General features: G+C 40.3%; 4 protein-coding genes across 9 annotated transcripts in view; 1 reads left to right on the top strand and 3 right to left on the bottom strand.

The window, feature by feature from the left end:
• Positions 1–7: 7 nt before the first annotated feature.
• LOC119019859 (aryl hydrocarbon receptor interacting protein) lies at positions 8–3,172 on the bottom strand. The gene is made up of 7 exons (XM_037098796.1): positions 3,016–3,172; positions 2,283–2,465; positions 2,009–2,197; positions 1,505–1,681; positions 1,250–1,391; positions 415–638; positions 8–312 (listed from the first exon to the last, which is right to left on the bottom strand). The coding sequence occupies exons 1-7, from the start codon at positions 3,112–3,114 to the stop codon at positions 307–309; spliced, it is 1,020 nt and encodes a 339-aa protein (XP_036954691.1). The 5' UTR covers positions 3,115–3,172; the 3' UTR covers positions 8–306.
• Positions 3,173–3,745: 573 nt separating this feature from the next.
• tmem134 (transmembrane protein 134) lies at positions 3,746–8,056 on the bottom strand. The gene is made up of 8 exons (XM_037098820.1): positions 7,807–8,056; positions 7,104–7,363; positions 6,956–7,023; positions 6,775–6,861; positions 6,609–6,685; positions 6,013–6,057; positions 4,238–4,291; positions 3,746–4,122 (listed from the first exon to the last, which is right to left on the bottom strand). Exons 2-8 carry the CDS (start codon positions 7,317–7,319, stop codon positions 4,040–4,042), a joined length of 630 nt encoding a protein of 209 aa, XP_036954715.1. The 5' UTR covers positions 7,320–7,363; positions 7,807–8,056; the 3' UTR covers positions 3,746–4,039.
• A 2,160-nt stretch (positions 8,057–10,216) lies between these two features.
• serping1 (serpin peptidase inhibitor, clade G (C1 inhibitor), member 1) lies at positions 10,217–16,375 on the top strand. The gene is made up of 11 exons (XM_037093247.1): positions 10,217–10,369; positions 10,699–10,746; positions 10,871–10,979; positions 11,084–11,245; positions 11,335–11,637; positions 12,269–12,484; positions 13,745–13,888; positions 13,998–14,201; positions 14,281–14,420; positions 15,287–15,509; positions 15,902–16,375. Exons 2-11 carry the CDS (start codon positions 10,699–10,701, stop codon positions 16,147–16,149), a joined length of 1,797 nt encoding a protein of 598 aa, XP_036949142.1. The 5' UTR covers positions 10,217–10,369; the 3' UTR covers positions 16,150–16,375.
• Positions 16,376–16,471: 96 nt separating this feature from the next.
• doc2d (double C2-like domains, delta) overlaps positions 16,472–20,772 on the bottom strand; it is an 80,752-nt gene continuing 76,451 nt past the window's right edge. For 4 of the 6 annotated variants that reach the window (XM_037093263.1, XM_037093270.1, XM_037093276.1 and 1 more), the window contains one exon: positions 16,476–19,868. In XM_037093263.1, the coding sequence (XP_036949158.1) occupies positions 19,729–19,868 (140 nt within the window). In that variant the 3' untranslated portion in view covers positions 16,476–19,728. Of the gene's footprint in view, positions 19,869–20,772 lie in introns of all 6 variants that reach the window. The other 2 variants (XM_037093260.1, XM_037093293.1) reach the window with 2 other exon arrangements.

Raw genomic sequence — 20,772 nt, 5'->3', positions numbered from 1 at the left:
AACTGTAAATGGTGCTTCTAGTCAGGACAGATAAGTTCTCTATAGGATCCTGGACTTATACTGAATGTCACCTTTAGAGAGGGGGGTTTGCAATAAGGCAGGAATTAAAAAAGCACCTTGGATGGCTTGTGGGTGCGTTTGTCTGTTTGACCTGACAATGTGTGAGATGTTTCTGCGTGTACCGTGGAGGGCAGAGTGTTTGGCTTGGGAGCATGGATAAAGACTGAAACACCAGCAGTGTCTATGTTTTCTCCTCCATCTTGAAATTCATAGGCATCCTCTAATTGTTTCAACCCAGTGAGAGATTCAACCCTGTGAGAAGGAAGAAGACAGAAAAAAATAAGCATATATTATAAATCTGGTGACAAATAGGAGTTTTTTTGTTTGTTTTTTTTAAACTCAAAGTGGACTGACGGTAGTGGCAGTGGCAGGCGGTGTGCTGAATAGGCCTTTGTAGCGACCCTTTTCTTCCTTTTCTTTAACCCGAATCTTCTCCTCCATGATCCTCAGTTCCTTGGCAACAGACATCTCCAGGGAGGGGTCCAGAGCCAACACCTTCGCAAAGTCCGCCCGTGCCTCCCTCTCATTCCACACTGCAGCGTGGGCCTTAGCCCGCTTGTAGTAGGCCTTCACATTGTCTGTTGGTAGGGGGGCAAAGAGAATAAATGAAAATTCTTGATATGCACATAGACACATGTTGGGAACAGGTTCAGGAACATGGTTATCAACAACTTAATATGATAAACACAGCAGGTACAGACACGTTTAAGTCACCAACCTGTGAGGATGATCTACAGGATAATGAAAACAGAATTTAATTTATGTAAAACAAAGCAACAATTTTCTGGGGCCGGTTGTACAGACTGGTCTTCACTAAGACTCCTCATAACTGCTGGAGTGGGTCTTGGTTAAGCTCAGTCTTTAGATTGGATTTTAAATTGGCTGCACCACCAGAACTGACGGCAGAAAGTGACAGTGAATATAAACGGAGCAGAAAAGTTGGCGGAGTGCTGTCATTTCAACAGTAAATGTGCAATGTAGATTCCAACGTAATAAGATTCCCTTAAGAATCACAATTTTGATAAACTCAAACATTTTTTCCCCCTTGTATCATTGTGTTGGCTACTCTGTAACTACATAGATGAAAACTGTGGACCTTCTTAACAACTGATAAGCTGCACAAATGAGCGCACCTCACAAGCGCACCTCAAAAAATATAATGCTTTAAGATCTGTAAGGATGTCTTTACTCTCATATTTGAAGAGCAGGGACGTGCAGTGTTCGATGACTTCATAGTACTGGCCCTGGAGAAGCTTGCACTGGCAGTAGTTGAGGAGCAATGGTGTGATCATATGGTCCAACTTTATCCATGCTTCATCTCCAGGCTGCTCCTGTCAGTCAGAGGGGGGGAGAAAATGCAGATTTAAGTGTTTGTACCTGAGAAAACAGATAGTAACTGAACTGGACCTGATTTTTATTCTCTTGTTATCAACTGTGCTTTAACCTTCATCTGTAGATTTTTGAGGCAGGCGACACCATTGTAGTACTTCTCTGTGGCCTCTGAAATTTTGCCCTGTTTGAAAAGCAGGTTGCCCTCCTCGTGGATCTCAGGCACAAGTCTTAGTTTCTCTTCATCTGTCATAGCCCACACATCAAGCTGGAACGATCCTGGACGCAGTACCTGAGAGGAGGAGATTAAAGTTCACTGGCTCGCACTTAAACCTTAAAACACCACTTAAACCATTATTTGTTCTTACTGTCATAGAGAAACTGTTTATGGTGGACGTTTAAGAACTTTTTGCTTCTTTCGATAAATCAAAAAGCTGCTTCAAAGCAAAAAATAAACATTTTGATACCAAAACTCAGGTGTTGTGTCGGGCCTAAGTTGAAAAGAACACAACTAAATCTGAATGCAACCCAACATAATACTAGCATCAATATTAAACTGCAATATGCAACCCAACATAATACCAGCATCAATATCAAACGCACTCCTCTGCCTGCTCACCTCCAGGAGTTCAATTGTGAAGACAAGAGGCTGTGGATTGGCCTGAAGCTCATCCAGGTCTTTGTGCCCTAGAGAGTGGTGGGAGTGGATCTGGGCAATGCCACAGCAGTGCCTTTGGCCTTCCAGTGGATCCTTGCCAGCACTTATGTTTCTCAGGGACTGGGACACGAGCGGGTACAGTGATGTGTGCTGAGGGGTGAACAGAAATGGTCAGTGCAGGGAAAGAACAATATAATTCCTACCCCATCAAACCCCAGATGGCCAGCTCACTAACCTTAGTGTCACAAGTAAATTCAGAAACTTCGCCTCTTCTCATGGTGATGACAACTCTTTCCCACACAGGTAGTTTAAACTTCTTGCCCAAGATGAGCTCCATGGGTTTGCCGTGGCCCCCCATGGTCCTGGAGTCATCCAGTACTGTGCCATCACATAGGCTGGTGCGGTAATGGAAGACCACCTGGTAAAGCAGAGATACACGGACAACATCACATACTACTCAACAGAAAAAAAAAACAATAACAAAAACTTTGAAGGACACAAGATCGATGCAGCCGATAGCTTATTTACTGGAAACAATAGAGCTCTTATCTGACAGGCCTGAAGAGCGTCAACACCCGTCATACTCTGACCAATCACAACAACGGAAACGTGTTTGACACGACAAACTGACCAATCAGCATTCGTAAACACATGACATCCTGTCCCGCCCCATATCTTTCAATCAGATGGAAAAAAAATAGAGGAAAAAAACGTAACCCGGCTAAAGAATGCCAGCTTTTATCATATTTAGTGATGTATCGCTACGAGGTAGCTAATCTCAAAAGCTTTCTAGTGCTTTCTTATAAAAGCGACATTTGTTTGTTGCAACATGAAACTACATGGGAGAGCCGAATGTCGTCCAAAGGTATAAGTAAGCTACTGATAGCATTAGCTACGTGCTTCGTCGCACGTAAATTAATTCAGAGGACTGGACTCAACTCGTCCAACCGGCGACACTGTAGTTTTACCTTGGTTCCATTGGGGAAGTCCGATAACTCTTCATTACCAGGACTGAGCAGTTTCTTTAGTATTCCTTCTTCGAGGAGCTTGCGAGCCTCTTCCTCCATCCTTGACTGAGTATGAGCTCACGACAAATGACGATGTTTGCCGAGGCCGGTCGTTTCGTCAGAGCGCCCTCTATATGTAGAGTCTGGGATCTGCCGGAGTGCTGTTGGCTGTGATTTGATGCCGGCAGGCTAAATATCCCACTCCTATCCTAATATGTATTGAACTCATATTTTCATAATTTTCCACAAGCCATGCCACTGTGAAAATGAGCACTGGTAGATTCAACATGAGTCTCCAACTGGGGTCACAGAGTGAAAATTGGTTGAAATTGGACAAACCTTCAGCTTTTTTAATCTATAAAGACCTGAATACCATGTTGACAACAAAGAAGAGTGAGCTTCTGCTGGGTATGCTACTGGGGTGATAATGGTCTGGCACTTGAGGAGTGAAGTGGTTTTTGATTGAATTATAGTTTCCTAAGGGGCAAGACTGAAGACCACGGGGACTGAAACTGCAGTTGACAAACTATTATCGTAAAAGACAGTGGCTGCATTATTCCTTACTTCTTACTTAAACTGCCTTTATGAGCTCAGCAGTAGGTTTGACCCCATCCAGCGTCTAAAGACTAATGTCATACTGGTAACAACTCTTACATTTCACTAGTTTGGGAAAAGTCGTAAATGACACAAATTAAAATATACAAAAGTTTAATTGTAATTTCACAGTCATTATTCACACGACATTGAAAACACAGGCAAGACCAATTTCCTTCTTTTTTCGTGTACATTATACAGCAAGTTCAGTTCATATAGTGGAAGCATAGTCGAGGCACTGAGTGGTTGAATGAGTAGTGGTCATAACAATGACAAGAAAAAACAACCATGTGACAATACATTTTTTGTTACATGTGACAAAAAAATACAAATTATCTTAAGATAGCAAACAAAGAAATGTAGTGAACATGTGGTGTCAGCTCATAAAATGTCATTTTTCAAAATAAGGTAGGTAGAATAATTTGAATCCTCTTCTTCCGCGGACAGCACAGCTGATGTATATCACATGGTACACTGGAGGAGATACAGGGAATCATGTTGTTAATGTCAACAAAACAAGGCATCCATTTACTGGTACAAGCCCTGGGGAAAGTAAACACAATTTCTGGGAATCAAATGATCAGTTTACCTCCAGGGATGAAGAGCAGAAATCCAGGTACAAAGAAAATAGCACTTGAAACACCTGCAAGGACAGTTTCAATACATCACGCAAAATGAATACAACCACACATGAAAAGAAAAGTTCAACATTTTGGGAAATTTACTTAATTGCTTTCTTGTCGAGAGTTAGATGAAAATATAAATACCACTGACATGTCTGTACGATAACTATGAAGTTACAGGCAGAATACTGTTAGCTTAGCACAAAGACTGAAAACAGGCAGAAACAGCTAACATACAGCTCAGTCCAAAAGTAATAAAAAAAACATCTAAAACTCACTAATTTAAATGTTATAGCCATCATCCCATTGATTCTATATGTGGTTCTGTATATGTTAACAGATGTGACATAGGCCAAGCTAAAAATTCAAAGAAATCAAACACATTTTTTCCCAAGATGGTTTCTGTCATTTTAGGTTGTTTTCATCACTGTGATGTGTGTTTGTTTTCCTGCTGTTTTCCTCAATGCTATAAAAAAGGGGGTGAAACATGTTTCATTAACCAATAATGAAACATGATGCAACTGTGCTGCACAAACTCTGACTCCTAACAACATTTACAAGCACAACACGGCAGTGCTCGTATATGTCAATGATTTATGAGTGTAAAAACATTTTTTTTATTGCTGTACTGGGGATTATTTGCAGGACTATTTGACCAGGCAGAGAAAATTCCTGGAGTCTTATAATCTGCCAGGAAGCCAGAGAAGAGTCCAGGAAGTTACTGCATCCTGTACATAACCCAAATGTGTGTATCTAAACGCACATAAGGGTATTTTTCCAAAATGTCTAACCATTCATTAACAGAGACTTAAATGACTGACATAGAGAACTACTTCAATTTTACATCCAAAGAGTTAGTAACATCATCGTTTTTATCCTTCAATTCAAAATGACAATGAATAGCTGTGTAGTACTTGACAGCAGATAAGTTCTAAAAGAGACAATCATAGTATTACTTGTATAGCGTGCTGCTACTGTATCATGTGCAATGACACGACACTCAAAAGGCTTGAGAAAGGTGTTTTTTGTTCACCTTCAGCCATCTTCTGGATCATCAAAGTTCAAGATTCTCATCTACAACCCAAACATCTTAGACTCAGCCAAACCACGTCTTTCTTTTTCCAGCTCTATTCCTGTATGACAGTTGTAGTTCAGAGGCCTTGAGCTCTGGGTTAAGAAACACTCTATATCCTGAAAAGGACGCTGGCCTTTGGACTAACTGCTGCTTCTCTACCGTATATGTGTGTGTGTGTGTGTGTGTTTGTGAGAGATGGTACCACAGCAACAAACAAAGACAAGATTGCACAGAAAGCCCCCAAGCTTAATTTGTGGGCGGCCAAAATTCAAAACAAACATTTAGTTCTGAATTTTAATATCGAAATACAAAGAGAGAGAAGGACATGTTTCATTTTGTCTTGTTATCTATGAGTATAACATAAATAAGTTATTCATGTTAAATATGTTATTTATTTAATTATCCATTCATGTTTTAAGACATTTTGTGTTTTGTTGCAAAATGTTGATTTGTTTACAATTTAGTATTTTTTATGGACATTTGTTTCATGAGATGTTTGTTTCTTTCACTGCTTTTCTGCTTCTGTGTCCATTCATTCAACACAAGATTTGCTTTATGTGCTTATTAATAATGCTTAAATTGTTTCTGATAATCTTGCGCCTGGACCAACTCAGTGCCATTTCTTGACACGGACCAAAGTTTACCCATATGATTTCTTGTCCTTACCTGCATTTGGATTCAGCTGTATGACAACACCAGTGAAAATTAGAGCTAAAAGAAAAAAGACAAGATACAACAGTGAAGTGGGGAAAAAGCAGACTGTGGTAAGTATTTAAACACTTTTTTCATTTACCTGAAGCTGGCAAAAAAACTGTCATACAAAGAGGATCAACAAGAGTACAAAGTACAATGTGCCGATCATGTCAACGAATGACACAACACTGAGCAAACCAACAAGCATAAACTTGCAAAACTATGCAGAGCAGTATGTTGGCATCAGAATAACGGAGCACAAATACAATTTCGAAGTTGTTTCTATGTTGTTTATGTTTTAATTTAGTATTTCTGTCATTTAAATGTAATTTTATCTACTTCACCAAAGACAAATGCATGTAAAAAATAAACATTTTGAAGCCATCAATGGAAATTTTAGGCTTTCAATCTTAAAGAGTAAAAGCAATATTGGCCAAACATTATACCAGGGGCAAAACAAAAATCACAGATCATCATCTTCTCTATTATGTAAGGCGATATCACAAGTTTAAATTCAGGTTGGATAGCTTTCATTTAATGCTTGATCAAGAACCGCGCTTTAGACTTACCAACTCCAGTGATGAGGAGAAGGAATGAAGCAAGAACGACTCTTCTGTTTTTCTTCACCAGCGGATGGGAAACCCACCTAAACAAGACATTGTTAAGAGTGACTGTGTGTGCTGTTGTTCCTGTGTCTGCGAGTGGGTGTGTGTGTTCCGAGTCATTTGAACGTACCCGCAGCAGTGTGCGGAAAGCTGTGTGACAGAACTCAAGGTGCTGAAGGACCACTGGGAGCTGCAGTACGACAGAGTCGCAGGGTCACTGTGGAGAGAGAGCGGAAACAGGCGTTCAAACAACAAGCAGTCAAAAGTGGGAGAAGCCAAATCACATCAATAATCCTGCCTGTTGGACCCACCTGATTTTGAAGAAGTTATTGAAAGAGGAATTGCCATTGCTGCCCAAAGCGTCTTCATTTTCCAGATTCTAGAACAAGCAGATGGTGAAAGAGTTGCAGTTTCAGGTAAACAACAGTGTATTTGTACACGCAGTGGGTGTATGCGTACCTGATACTTAAGGTTACTGTGTTCGAGGGAGCCGGTGGCAGCAGGCGAGGGATGGTTTTGAGGTTTGGAGAAAGTCAGAGGACCAAATGTCATCTCCCCTCCTTCCCTGTCCTTGTCTCTGGCCTTCCACCCCTCTGTCTCTCCATCGGACACAGCTCCCTCCTCCTCGTCTCCTTCCAACACGAAGGCATCATCGATACTGAACTGCGTTGCCATGGCGATCGCCTCTTACACCCTGGGGTCCTGTAGCTTGATGCTCACTGTAGGTTCAGAGAAAGAAAACAAACAAACCAAAAAAATAATACAGATAACGTGTACACAGTATTTTATTCAGTGTTTACTTATATATGTGTGAGTTTTGGAGCTTAAAAGTTAACTTAAAGGACTATTATCGAGATTAACTTTACATTTTGCCTCTGTGTGCCTTTGTATTTAAAGTACGCGCACACATGCTCATGCGCACACAACAAAGTAGTCCGCAGTACCATAACTTCGAGCTATGCGATAAAGTTCACCAGTTCGTGAGCACAGCTAAAAACGGGCATGAAAACAGAGAAACAGCTACAGTACATGTAAGAGCGGACTGGACCACAGTGAACTAAAATAAACGACCAGCCAGCTCGTTAACTGGAGGTGTTGTTCGTCTCTGCCATTGTTATTGCTCTTTCCGCTAGTCGATCAGATGACCAGGATGAAAACTTACTCTCTTAAGTAACTCTTCTCTCCAGGGAAGTCCAACTCGACTCCACGTCGTTAAAACACGGGTCACATACTTGTACAATCTGTAGCAGTTCTGTTTAAAGCGTCCCTTCCAAACTTTTTTAGTGTTTTCGAGTTCGAAAAAGGCTTTGTTTTTAAAGGAAGTTTTGAGCCTCGTCCGTTTTTTTTTCTTCTAACACCCGGCTCTCGATTGCACACGACTGATTACGCCCAAAGAAAGATCTCCTCGGGAGTCAGTCCACTCAATCGATTGTCGGTCTGTCGATCGACCCTGTGATTTACATAAGATCAGCTCTGTGGGGAGTATTCGAATACTTTACTTAAGGTCCCTTACAAGTACAGTTCTTGCATTGAAAAGTTATAAAAGAAGACTGTAAGTGTTATCAGGGAAATGTAGTTGATTTAAAGTATTTTAAGCAAAAAGTAGGCGAATTGTTTACTGTTAGCTTAGTTGTTTTCTGTTGTTATTGAGTTGAGGTGGGGCTAATTTTGAACGCAATGAATTATTTGCCTAATTGATTATTGTCCTTATTGATGAACGTTATTGTTTTTTTTTTAGCTTGTACAATGCTGTTTTTTTTCCATCCAGTGGTCCAAATATCAAAATTATGAATTACAAAATGAAGTGAAATCATTAAAAGGAGAAGCAGATAAATTCTTAATCATCAAAATAGTAAATATACAAATACCAGTATTCTTCAGCTAATCAATTAACCCACTAACCGTTTAGTTCCACTTGTATTTATTGTTCCCTTGTAGTTTCATTTAGACCAAAACATTGCATTTTATGAGCTTTTTGCATGATTTGCATTCAAAAATCGTAACCTTAAAGGTAACTAGTAACTAAAGCTGTCAAATAAATGTTGTGAAGTATAAAATACAGCATTTCCCAGTCAGTTTTAGTGCAGCAGGGGTAAAGAAAAATACTCTATAGTATACTTCACTATAGTGAAGCACAGTACTCAAGTATAGGAACTTATTCATATCCCATTCATTGCACAAGATACAAGTAATATGGTTATACAATATAGAAAATTGTTGTTGAAACTTTATTCATGCTGGAATGGCACTCAGTTGAGTGCATACCTCTGCCAAGGCCCAACAGTCCCCTTTGATTTGATCAAACTGACTCCAGTATCAAACTTGATAGCCCTGTATTACTTCAGATTTTAAACAACCCATAACTGCTAAACCAGAATTTAAAATGACCAGATCTAAAATCTTCATCAAATTGTAATCACTCAGATACAAGCCATCTAAATAAGCCTGATTTTTTCCCCCATCAGGATCCACATGTTATTCCCTGAGAATTTTTTTTAAAAAAGTCAAAAAATACCCAATGTTAAAGAAAGTAAGAAAAAATGCCCTGGACCTGTCTCTTTATCCAGATCCACACCAAAAGATCTGCCATCCAAGTTTCTCGGAAATCCGATACATAGTTTTCTGCTGACCAACAAACAAACACAAAAACGGACATGGGTGAAAACATAACCTCGGTTGAGGTGCTAATAGGAATCTTAGCAGAACATGAAAAGGTTCTACAGTTATTTACCTATGGTAAACAAAACCCTGTAATATGAGCTGTTAGAGTACAACAGCAATTAGAGAAGAAAAGATAAATTATTATTATGAAAGCTGACAATTTCATGACCCTTTTGTTTTTCTGAGTCATTTCTTTCAATTTGAAAAAAAAAAGTTGAATTTACATTAAATCATTTGCAAAAATGAAAGTATTTAAGTCAACTTATCTATCTAAAAACTATTAAATCAAATTGGGTCTTTAGCGGGGGAACCAAGATACAATGCTATTAAATGTGCATTGTATTCAATGTATTAATTTAATGATTCAAATAAAAACACTTATTGGCACATTGCCTTCATTGTTTTTGCTCCTTTATTGATATGTTGTTCAAAGATTCAACATCTTTATGCAGCAATTAACAAAATATCAATGCAATTGAATTCTTGGTTCACTAAGAATGTAATGGTTTATGTCCATAACTCTATTTTCTACCAAACTCAGCTTGTATTTTAACTGGTGTTATTGTCTGTGTGTAATAAGCCTACTCATGCAACCTTTGGCAAAATAAAATTATGTAAAACACTTCAGGCCAAAACATTATTTTATGCAAATTGAAATTGAGCAAAAGTGAAACTGCTTATCCACCCCCAAATACTTCTAACTGTGTTCCACTTCAAGATTTAGATATGATTGGCTTAATAACTGATTTCATAAGCAATACATGCAAATACAATGTGAAAGTAAATGCAATAAACACCAAATTAAAACAGGAATATAGATCATCCCACTTGATATCTGTTGCCAGCATGTGAAATCACGTGATTTCCAGCAAGTCAGAAGACCTGCATTAAGCAAACATCTCTAAACCAACAATCACAGGTTAGTCAATGTCGGTTGCAGTTTAGGGCAGCAGACAGTCAGAGGTGGTAGATCCTGTGAGCAGGGGTCGGATGTGACAGAAACATTACTGGAAAACAACAACAACTGGTGACTGAATTTGGATACGTTTGGAAATCGAGGAAATGTGAGTGATTCAGTGTTTTACTGACTTTTGCTGATTTTCACTGAACTGAGGGAATATCATTCACAGCGTATTACACATAACTTTACTTTACAGTTATTTTATGGGATTTAGATTTCAACAATGATATACCCTCTCCAAGTGGAAGCTGCAACTACAGAGAATCACAGTTTAAAATGTGGAGAAAGTGGAGAACATCACTATGTTTCACTGGTTGCGCCACATATCGATCTTGTTTCCGGCTTGGTGCCATATTTATTTTGAAATCCTTGCCTAAAAAAACAACTCTTTCATCGTACTAATCTTATTTGATTTCCTTTGCTCTGCTCTAGATGAGACTACAGGCCATACTTTGTCTCTTTCTGCAGCTCCTTTTTGAGGTAAACATACCTAAGCAAATGTAGAATTGATCCCTTTAACAATGTTTTCAAAATCCCTTCATCATGTAACAAAACATAAGGGTTTCTCTTGAATATGGCAGCTAGTGTCTGTGTTTCTGTCCAGCTATCATCATGCACACATCTCACTGTGATGCCTGGTTCAACTCTGGAGCTGCCCTGTCTCTCAATTCAGACTGAATTCACTGATGCAGCCATAACCTGGGAATTCAATGGTCTTATAATATTTGCTCAACTACCACCATTATTCTCACTGTATTGCAAAAGAAAACAGTTGTGTATGTTTTCATTAAAAAAATAATCTCTTTTTAAAACACAGGCAAAGAAATAAATGCCCAGTCGTCAAACTCAGTTACACTTAAAAAGGATGGCCTGTATCTCGCTATATCCCCTGTTACTGCGGCTGAGGCGGGCGAGTATGTGTGTTTGGCAAAGGCGTCAGATGTCGAGATTATAAGGAGATACTCTATTACAGTTGTTGGTGAGGACCATACACGCATGCATCTATGCAACATTCAACAACAAGCTTGAATCTGATCAAGTTTAAAGTCGTTGTGTCTCTCTCTGCAGCAACAATTGTCTACACCATAAAGACAAAAGTAGGCTCCAACGTTCACCTCCCATGCCATTTCCCACCTTCCAGCCAAGTCTCGGCCAATGCACTTTGGTACAAAGAGATGGGTGCTGGCATGGTGACAAGGCTGACTCTTGGAGACAGTTCAACAGGTGATGATGCAAAAGTTGAACAGCTTTATCCAATGGACCATGATCAATCCATCATACTCAGACACACTGCGATGGAGGATGCTGGAACTTACCATTGTCAATCTGCTGAGGGGGACAAGCTGAGCACTGTAAACATCATTGTTGAAGGTAGATTTGGCAACCTTTTCCAGATACTGCTATGTTACACAGTCCGTGCAATTTGGAAGCAGTACTTATTTTGCAAAATGGCGAAACATCAAGCTCCTAAAAAGCTTTTTAACATCAATTTAAGCATGTAACCACTAAATAATACTTTAATAGTAATTAACTTTATCATTAAGGTTTCAAAATCTGACATATATATATATATATATATATATATATATATATATATATATATATATATATATATATATATATATATATATATATATATATATATATATAATGGGACAAAATGGGACCAAGGATGGAGCCTTGAGGGACACCACGAGTCAGATGAAATGTTGAAGAAGTTTCCTACAGCAGCAGGAAAGGTTTTGTTGGAGAGATCCAACTGTAATAAACTTAAAGCTATGCCTCTGATGCCTAACCAATACTCTAAGCGATTTCAGAGGACACTGTGCTCCACAGTTTCAAAGGCAGCACTTAAATCTAAAAGAGAATATAAAATTGAGCAGTTGATATTGTCTGCAGTAAAGATGTCTTAATTTCTTATCCGTGCTGAGGTTTTATTATGAAAAGCTGGCACAACATTTATGTACATTCCAACTGTCTAAACTGCCAAACTTTCTTCCAGTTCCTCCTACGACTACTCCTTTCTCATGCAACAGCTTCACTGAAGCATGGGAGCCCTGCCTGGATGAAAACAGTCGCACAGGGGAACCAATGTTGCAGGAATCCATTACAGAGTTTTCCATGAAGCTGTATTCTTACCTCAAAGAAGCTCAACCCTCAAGCAACTTGCTCTTCTCTCCCATCAGTATCAGCGGGATACTATCCCATTTGTTGTTAGGTATGAATCATTTAAAGAATTTATTCCCAAGCATAGTCAAAGCCTGGTCATGTTCTATGTAACTCATTAAAAAACACATACACCATCCTGCTGCAAGAAATACTTCGAAGTGCACCAAATCCACCGCTGAAAATATTTCCCAAGAAAAACATGATTTCCTTCTGTTTGAGAAATGTTAGAAAAACTACTCTCCAGGAAATTACTTAACCTTTTTTTTGTCTAAAATGAGAGTTTACATTTTTATGCCACAACGTTATAACCACTGACGGGTAACACTGATCATCTGGTTATAATGTAATGTAATGTTCTTTCTTGGGTCTATGAACTGACAACACTGCAGACCAAATATACCCATTCATGGCAAGAGCACTCCCTGGTGGCAGTGGCCCATGCAGCAGGACAATGTGGCCTGCCGCGTCACACAAACTGCTCAGGAATTTCCCAAGAAACATGTTAATCTAGTTTACAAAATCACAGATCCCAAAACAATCAAGAATCTGTCGAAAGTACTGGAACAAGTCTGCCGGGATAGTCCCAGATATTTGTCAAAAATTACTTAGGACTGTGTGGTGATCAAAATAGATAATCTCACAGTGACATGAAGTCACTTTACTGACAGTTAAAGGGAAACTGCAGTGTTTCTAAACCTGTGTCCTCTATTTAATTTTTTTGGTATGTAAATGACACAAATTTTTGAAAATTTCTGGAATCTGTGTTTGTGTGGGTGACAGCTTTCAAAGTTGCATCAAAGTGGAATGCCAGGAGCCAAGGTTTCCCAGCAGAACATTGGATTGTAACAAGATCAATGTCATTCGCTATAAGATGTTTTGAAACTGATTAGAGTCCTTTTTCAACTATGTATGCCTTCAATATAAGATCAAATGGGCTTGGGGCTGAGTGCTACAGACAAGAAAGGAAGCTGGAAAGTATTACAAGACAATCGAACACATTCCTGTTTTTGATCTTTTCATGGAATCCATTAAAAATAAGGAAAGCAGAGAATAACACCAACCTTATTCTTTAGGATTATTTGGTGTAAAAGACAGCATTTTCCAGTGTTACCGTTGCACACGTGGACAACATACATTTTTTATAAGACTTTTATAAGAAGTTACATAAACATAATGTTTCTCGATTTTAAATGTCACAGGAGTTTCTCTCTACCCACATTAAATGTCAGACCTGCCTTACAGCTGTCTGTTGTCTCTAAATCACAGTATTTCTACATGATGGCTTTTTTCCTCATCCTGTTACCTTCAGGTGCAAGGGGAGACACGCGCAGAGCCATTGAAAGGGCTGTCTGTGTGCCTCACGACTTCCACTGTGTTCACTTCCAGTTGAAGAAGCTGAAAGAGAAGTTGGCCAGCTCCTTGCAGATGGCTTCTCAGATCTACTACAACCCACGTATTACAGTCACTGTTTGAAGCTTTCAAAGAGATGGATAGAGATTCTGAGTGCATGAAGAGCAGGAAGGGTCTGTAGCTCATCATATTGTCTCTGTTCTCCCCTCCAGAAATGAATCTGACTGAGTCCTTTACTAACCAGTCCATCCAGTTCTATGAAGCGGAGCCCGTGAAGCTGCTGGAGTCCAGCAAAGAAAACACAGATATGATCAATAACTGGGTGGCAAATAAAACCAACAATAAAATCAATCATCTGGTCGACTCGGTCTCACCCAGTACACAGCTGATAATGCTTGACGCTGTCTCCTTTAGTGGTCAGTAAAGTGCGTGTGCTCAGCTGTGTGTTATGTGAAAGTGGCGGAAACTAACAAACTGTCTGTTTGTGTATATCAGGTCAGTGGAAGTTCAAGTTTGAGCTGAAGCCCAAGAAAGGATTTTTCTCAAAACTGGATGGTGATCTGGTGAGGGTGCCACTCCTCCATCACCAAAATTACAAGGTGGTAACGACGCACGTCGTTGAGCTGAAGGCACAGGTATCTACCAGCCAACAGCCATCTTAAACCCTCACATTCACAAACTACTCCAGTGCTTTTTTTACAAACTGTGAAGGGAGTTGAAGAGGGGTCCGGAGAGAGAGATGTGAGGCAAAGGTACTGTAAGAGTTGAGGCAATTAAGGTACACTAGAAACATTGTATTGCTGCAGACTGCGCCACATGTTCTTGTCTGAGTCAGAACATGGTGTAATCTGACTCTACATACATGAAACACATATTTTTTTTATTCAGTGTGACTCGGAGATTATCACCTCTCTTGTTCATCTCTAATTGATATCGCTACATTTGCATAGCTATCATAGATGAAAACATGCTCCTTATAACTACACAATTTGCTTGACAGTCTTCACGTTTTAAAGTTTTCTTCAGTACTAAAGTAATGCAGATGATGCGTTGTAAACAGGAACTGCTAGAAGCTAAATCAGCATACTTTTTATGGTGCCAATTTGCCAATATGTGACTCCTTTACTCCTGGCAATGTTACACTTCCTGTCTTCACCTCCCAAAGCACTGTCATAAACAGTCCTATCGTGTATATTGTTTTAATAATATTTTTTATCTTCATATTTGATTGTCAATTTTCTATTTTCTATCATTCTTCTTGACTTACAGTACCTCCTTTTGGTCTTTCTATATATTTTTCTACCTCTTATGCTTGTCATGCATTGCAACACCAGAGCAAATTCTTTGAATCTTGATTCAGATTCTGATTGATTGACATTGACCTTCTGCTGTATTATTTTGAGATTACATTAGACTTGGTAGGGGATCTTAGGCATACCACTGTGACTTTAAAAACCCCTGCTGCACAGTAACACTTGGAATTTTTTAACTCTGCCAACAGGTGGCGAGGTTTGCTCTCACGGGTGACAGCAGCCTTTACATTCTGCTGCCTCCCTCCAACACGGTGTCTGACCTGCAGCATTTGGAGGCGAGGATGACGGACACGGCTGTGCATCAGATGATAGAAGATTTGAAAACGCTCTCTCCTCAGCCTGTCGAAGTCACTCTGCCCCAAATCAAGCTGGATGTGCAGCCGGACATGCACATGCTTATGAAGAAATTAGGTTTGTTCGTCTTTTATGTCCTGCTGTCTGTCACTCTCTAGCACAGCTTACTCACACCGCTTAATCAGCATGATGCATAAAGCTTTCAGTTTGTGTACTTCCTCATCTACCAGGCAGTATTGGTTGTTAAAGGTGCAATGTGTAAAACTTGCAATTTCAAATTCATAATTAAAATAAATTAAGTCAGCATATCACCTGAATAACTGCTAAATCTAACCAGCTCAAATAGCTGTGCAGCTAGCAGTCCAGACTTGCAGTTCACAAAAGTTTGTATGATGATGTGTCAACATGTCTACCCATCTGCTCCATCATCTCCCTGTATCTAGTCAGTTTACTTCCCTGCTTTTGACCTCCACCATCATATTTCTTCATACGTCTTTCCCCTCAACCAGGACTGTTATCGCTCTTCGAGGGTGCTAACCTGTGCGGCCTCTACTCTGAAGACATGCTGGTTTTGGACGATGTCAGACACAGAGCTTTCCTCGCGCTGACCACACAGGGAGTTGAGGCCGGAGCGGTCACCTCTGCTGCATTCTCCCGCTCCTTCCCTTCCTTCTCTGCCCTGCGGCCTTTTGTCATGCTGCTTTGGAGTGACCAGGCCAACGTGCCGCTCTTCATTGGCAGGGTGACCGACCCTTGAGAGAAGTTGGAGGGAGCGGAATCAGGGGCAAATGAGCAGGAAGCCATTTGATTATCTCGCTTTGCTTCTTCTGAAAATTCAAACTCGACATAACTCTAAATGAATTCAGTTTCAGTAGTGCTTCAAGTAGTTACTCAAGTGAGCAGTGACCCTCACACAAAAACATATATAAAGCCCTGCGCGTGTCTCATTTTAAGGGACGACGAATAAACGTGATCACAAAACATATGTGCTGCCTGGTGTGTTTTTTGAAGAATCAAGCACATTGCTGATCACTAAAAGGAAGACAGACAACCACTGAAACAACTTCAATTTATTTTGAGAAGTAGTTACACAAACCCACCACAGGATGGCAGCCACACTGTGTGATTGACATTGACTTTGAATGCACAGGGACTGCAGTAGTGAATTCCCATCTCATTCGCCACTGCTCTCCTGCATCATTACCACTTTAATATCAATTTATTGAGGAAGACAAGTGTCAAAATCTGTGACAGTAAAGGTTTTTGTTTTATTTAAATCAAGAGCTTGCAACTGAGCAAAAAATACCCTGAATCATCGTATTCACAAACAAACAAACAAACAAACAAACACGGATGGCAGGAGACTGAATAGATGGCATAGACTGTAAACACATCAGCATTCAGAATGATCAGCTAAGGTTGCACTCTATTATACAGGCTGATAGTAATTGCTAAACATGCAGCTGTATTGCAGATAAAACTGATTACATAAGCAAAGCGTGGGTCAATAGACAAGAGTCAGAAAATTCGGAGACTGTAAACAAAACCAACAGATCCAGAGACAGGAATAAGCCACCATCCAGCCGGAAATGTGAACTCTATTAGATCACTGTCACCGGGCCCAGCCCCAATCAAAGCACTGAGTATTCCCAGAAAAGCATCTTTGATGCCTGGATAACATGATAATGTTGTTGTTTTGGTTTGATTATCTCACTGCTGACGTGCTGGATGTCTTGATGTGCATAGAAAAAGTTCAGAATAAAACCCGCCATCCCTGCCCAACCCTCCTCTTATCGAGTCAATGAACTGAAAATATGTTTAGGCTTCCTGTTATAACAGTTTGTTTAGTTCCAAGCTTTGATAATGCCCAAGCCCTTTTTATTCGACACCTAATTCACCAGCGAAGGATCCACTTTTTTTTGCAGCCGACGATGAGACACAAGGTTGCTGAAGGACACCAAGAATATGAGCAGCCGGATCGATTCAACAGTTAGAAAACTCCCGGAGGCCACTGACCGACTGTGGGTGTGCTGTTGTGAACCAGTGTATGGCCAGAGCTGTAGTGTGAGACGAAACGGGGGAGTGCATCTGATATCCTGGCAGACTTTTAGACAATTCAGTGATAGTCGAGCCCATATACACCATCGATGCGCAGAGATGTGGACAGAGACACATTACGCATGTCAATTTTTCCCTGCTGCCAAATGTGTTTCCATGGACGGTGTTACCCCATTTTACCCTCCCAACGTTTCACTATGTGTGTGCATGGACGTACATATTTGTGTATTTGTGTGTGTGGTAGTAAGGTAGGATCCATTGTCTTTGGCTGCACACAGTTTATCTCAGCAGGCAGTCCTGTTCCACAGACACGGACACAGTGGTCCCAGTGATCTTGTCCTCTGTTCCAACAAAGCATCACAGCAGTATTGAAATACAGTCTACAGGATTCGTGGACACGGACAGTTTTTAGCTGTTTATGACTTTCAGTACAACTATCTTTCATGCCTGCACCCCATTGCTTTGACTGAATGGAAAACCACATTTATGAACAGCGCTGGAGTCGCAGGGAGGTGGCCAGGGTCCCCCATCTATCAACGGGGTGTAGAAGAGGTTTTAAATTCTGTCTTACAAATCTCCCATCTGTGTGTACACACTGTTGATAAATGAGGGCCCAGGATGATCACACCGAAATCCAGGGTTCACATCCAGCCTGCAGTGAGGTGCAGGCAGCAAAAGCACTTTGCTTGGGGTTAGGAAAATATAATGTCAGTTATTCACATGAAGGGACCTATGTAGAGTACAGGAATCCTGTAGATCAAATCACTACTTCACAAACCGCTGTGATACTGTGTAGCCTGCCCAGCAGATGAACTTGATGCCACTATAGGCCTGATATTTAATTACTCGCAAGTTAATGGGATGAATGCAACATTGATCTCAGCAGTGACTCCTTCTGATGGTTGACTTCAGCCCAATTTTGTAACATGCATTTATATCTTTTGGGATCCTCTCGGTGTGTGTGGGTGTACAATGGTGGATTAGGGCCGATTTTCAGCTTTAGGCAGCCATATTCTCACACATCATAAAATCAGAATTGTCACATTAATATATCAATGCAGCGATGTTGCATCATAACTGTTGGAGCAGAATTGGAGCTGCTAGTTCATACCGTGCAGCTGCAAGTGAAAGCAGAACCTTCCAAAAGCAATATCTGCGGATACAAATTTAGCCTTTCGTCAAGAAAGTCCAAAAGAGTGGTCAGAGGTCACGTGTCAGGATATATTCCTTACAGTCGCTCTGTGACTGTCTGGCGGTGGGAGAAAGGGATGGCGAAGGTCTGGCACTCGTGATTGACAGCTTGTCAGTGTCCTCCAGCCAGGAACACTCGCACCACTGAGACCTGCGGCGGCGGCGGCGGAGGATTTCGCTCTCTTATGTGTCTCTCTTGTCCTTTGTTATCATTTCTTCACACCTCTGTGCTTCGGGAGTCACGTGGAGACATCTTGAATGGGGCGGCATGGCGTGAATGCAGACAGACAGACACACACTGCACAGACAGAAAATGTAGGCACTCATATTCTCGTAGCCCTCATGCACGCACACACACACACACACACACACACACACACATACAGTGACACGTTAATGCCTGACATGAAGGTGTATAGAAAGCCACCATCACTGAAAGACAATGAAAGACATAAGAACACTGAAACGGTAAAGGTACAAATCCACCAAATGGATCATTTTGTGCTTTATAATACGGTGTGTTTGTTTTGCATCAGATCACTAAAATAGAGACTTCCCCCTTCCACAACATCCCCTCTCCTGTAACTATATACCACATTATGAGTCACTAGGGTGCACATACATTTGGCCCCATTTCACTGAATGAACTTTGAGTACATTAATCTCAAAATTTCTTCAATATTAGGTGTAAATCTGAATGACAGAATACGAGCGTCTTCCACAGGTACAGTAAGGTCTAAAGCACAATTTTTGTGAGTACTGTTTCGTTACGTCAACACTTTAATGAGGACATCGTCACAATTTGGTTCACCTTTAGAAAAAAAATACATTTCCAAAAATGTATTCAGATACACATCATTACCATCACTAATATTAGTATGAATATCATATACTAATAGTTGGTGCTGTAATTATATGATGGATTTCATTTTCAACATTATTATTATTGCATGTTTTATCCTTTGCCTCTGCTCCTGCTTTAGTTGGTCTCCGTTATCAGCCATCTTCCAGTGAGACAAATGTGTGTATGTCTGTGTGTGTTAGTGTGTGTGTGTGTGTGTGTGTGTGCACGGATGTCTCGTGTAATCTAGTCCGGTTTGTCACTGCTCGGGGCTCCTTGCTGTGTGAGCGTATGCCAGAACTCCACTTTCTTCCCTTTGTTTTTGAGACACTCGAACCAGTGTTTGAGTCTCTGTCCGCTTGCATTGATGCCCAGCTCCACTCCACCTGCAAACACAGAGCCAGAAACAGAGAGGAGGCGTCAGGAGGTGATGGGAAACAGTGGGTGGGACAGAAACTGTGAGGAATCTACAAAAGACCGACAGTGTTAGAAGCACTGAGATTTTAGTTAAGATACTAACACGACAATGTAAATATACTTGAAAACAAATTCAGCCTCTGCCGAGAAGTAATCCCACATTTATATCATTATATTTTCCATTATTTCATTTAATAACATAATTAATAAAAGGTACATTTAAAATCGATTCAATTTCAGTAAAGCGATTGTTAATGTTTACATAAGTGTGCTGCAGCTTCATAATGACCATCCAAATAATGTTTATAGATGAGCTCCACAGTATTAATTAAGCATTTACAAATTGTTATAAACCTCAGTTGCAGCTTAACTTTTACAACTGCTCGAACTGAAGTTTAATCAGCCACACATTTATTGTTTTAATAACGGTTATTATTAGGCGTTGCTGTTAAACATCCAATTTTGTAAGAAAGTTGATTTTTGAGTCTCATGCCCAACTCATCAGATGTTGATGCTTTGGGACTTTCTTATAAATTGGACCTTTAACACAAATGCATCAATTGTTCTCCTGTGGCCGGTCCAGGTGGAGCTCGCTCCAACTTCTTTATCTACAGGTCAGTGGTTGAGTCAAGTGCTTTCCAGCCTCGGGGTCAGGCCCCTCCAAAGGGTCACGAGATAACCCTGAGGCATCGTGAGACGATTAACAGGAGAGAAGAGAAGAACAAAAGGAGTTCTGACTTGCTCAAGACTTTTTTTTGGTGAATTAGAAGATCATTTTTACATATAAACCTGCAATAACTTTTTGGGGAGTTTCGAGGCAGAGGAAACAAGTTGTAAACACAATACTGACACTGAATTGGTTCCCAGCTTGTT

The sequence above is a fragment of the Acanthopagrus latus genome, chromosome 1 (assembly GCF_904848185.1).
Source record: "Acanthopagrus latus isolate v.2019 chromosome 1, fAcaLat1.1, whole genome shotgun sequence".
NCBI classification, from domain to species: Eukaryota; Metazoa; Chordata; class Actinopteri; order Spariformes; family Sparidae; genus Acanthopagrus; species Acanthopagrus latus.
This window is presented reverse-complemented; position numbering and strand designations above follow the sequence as displayed.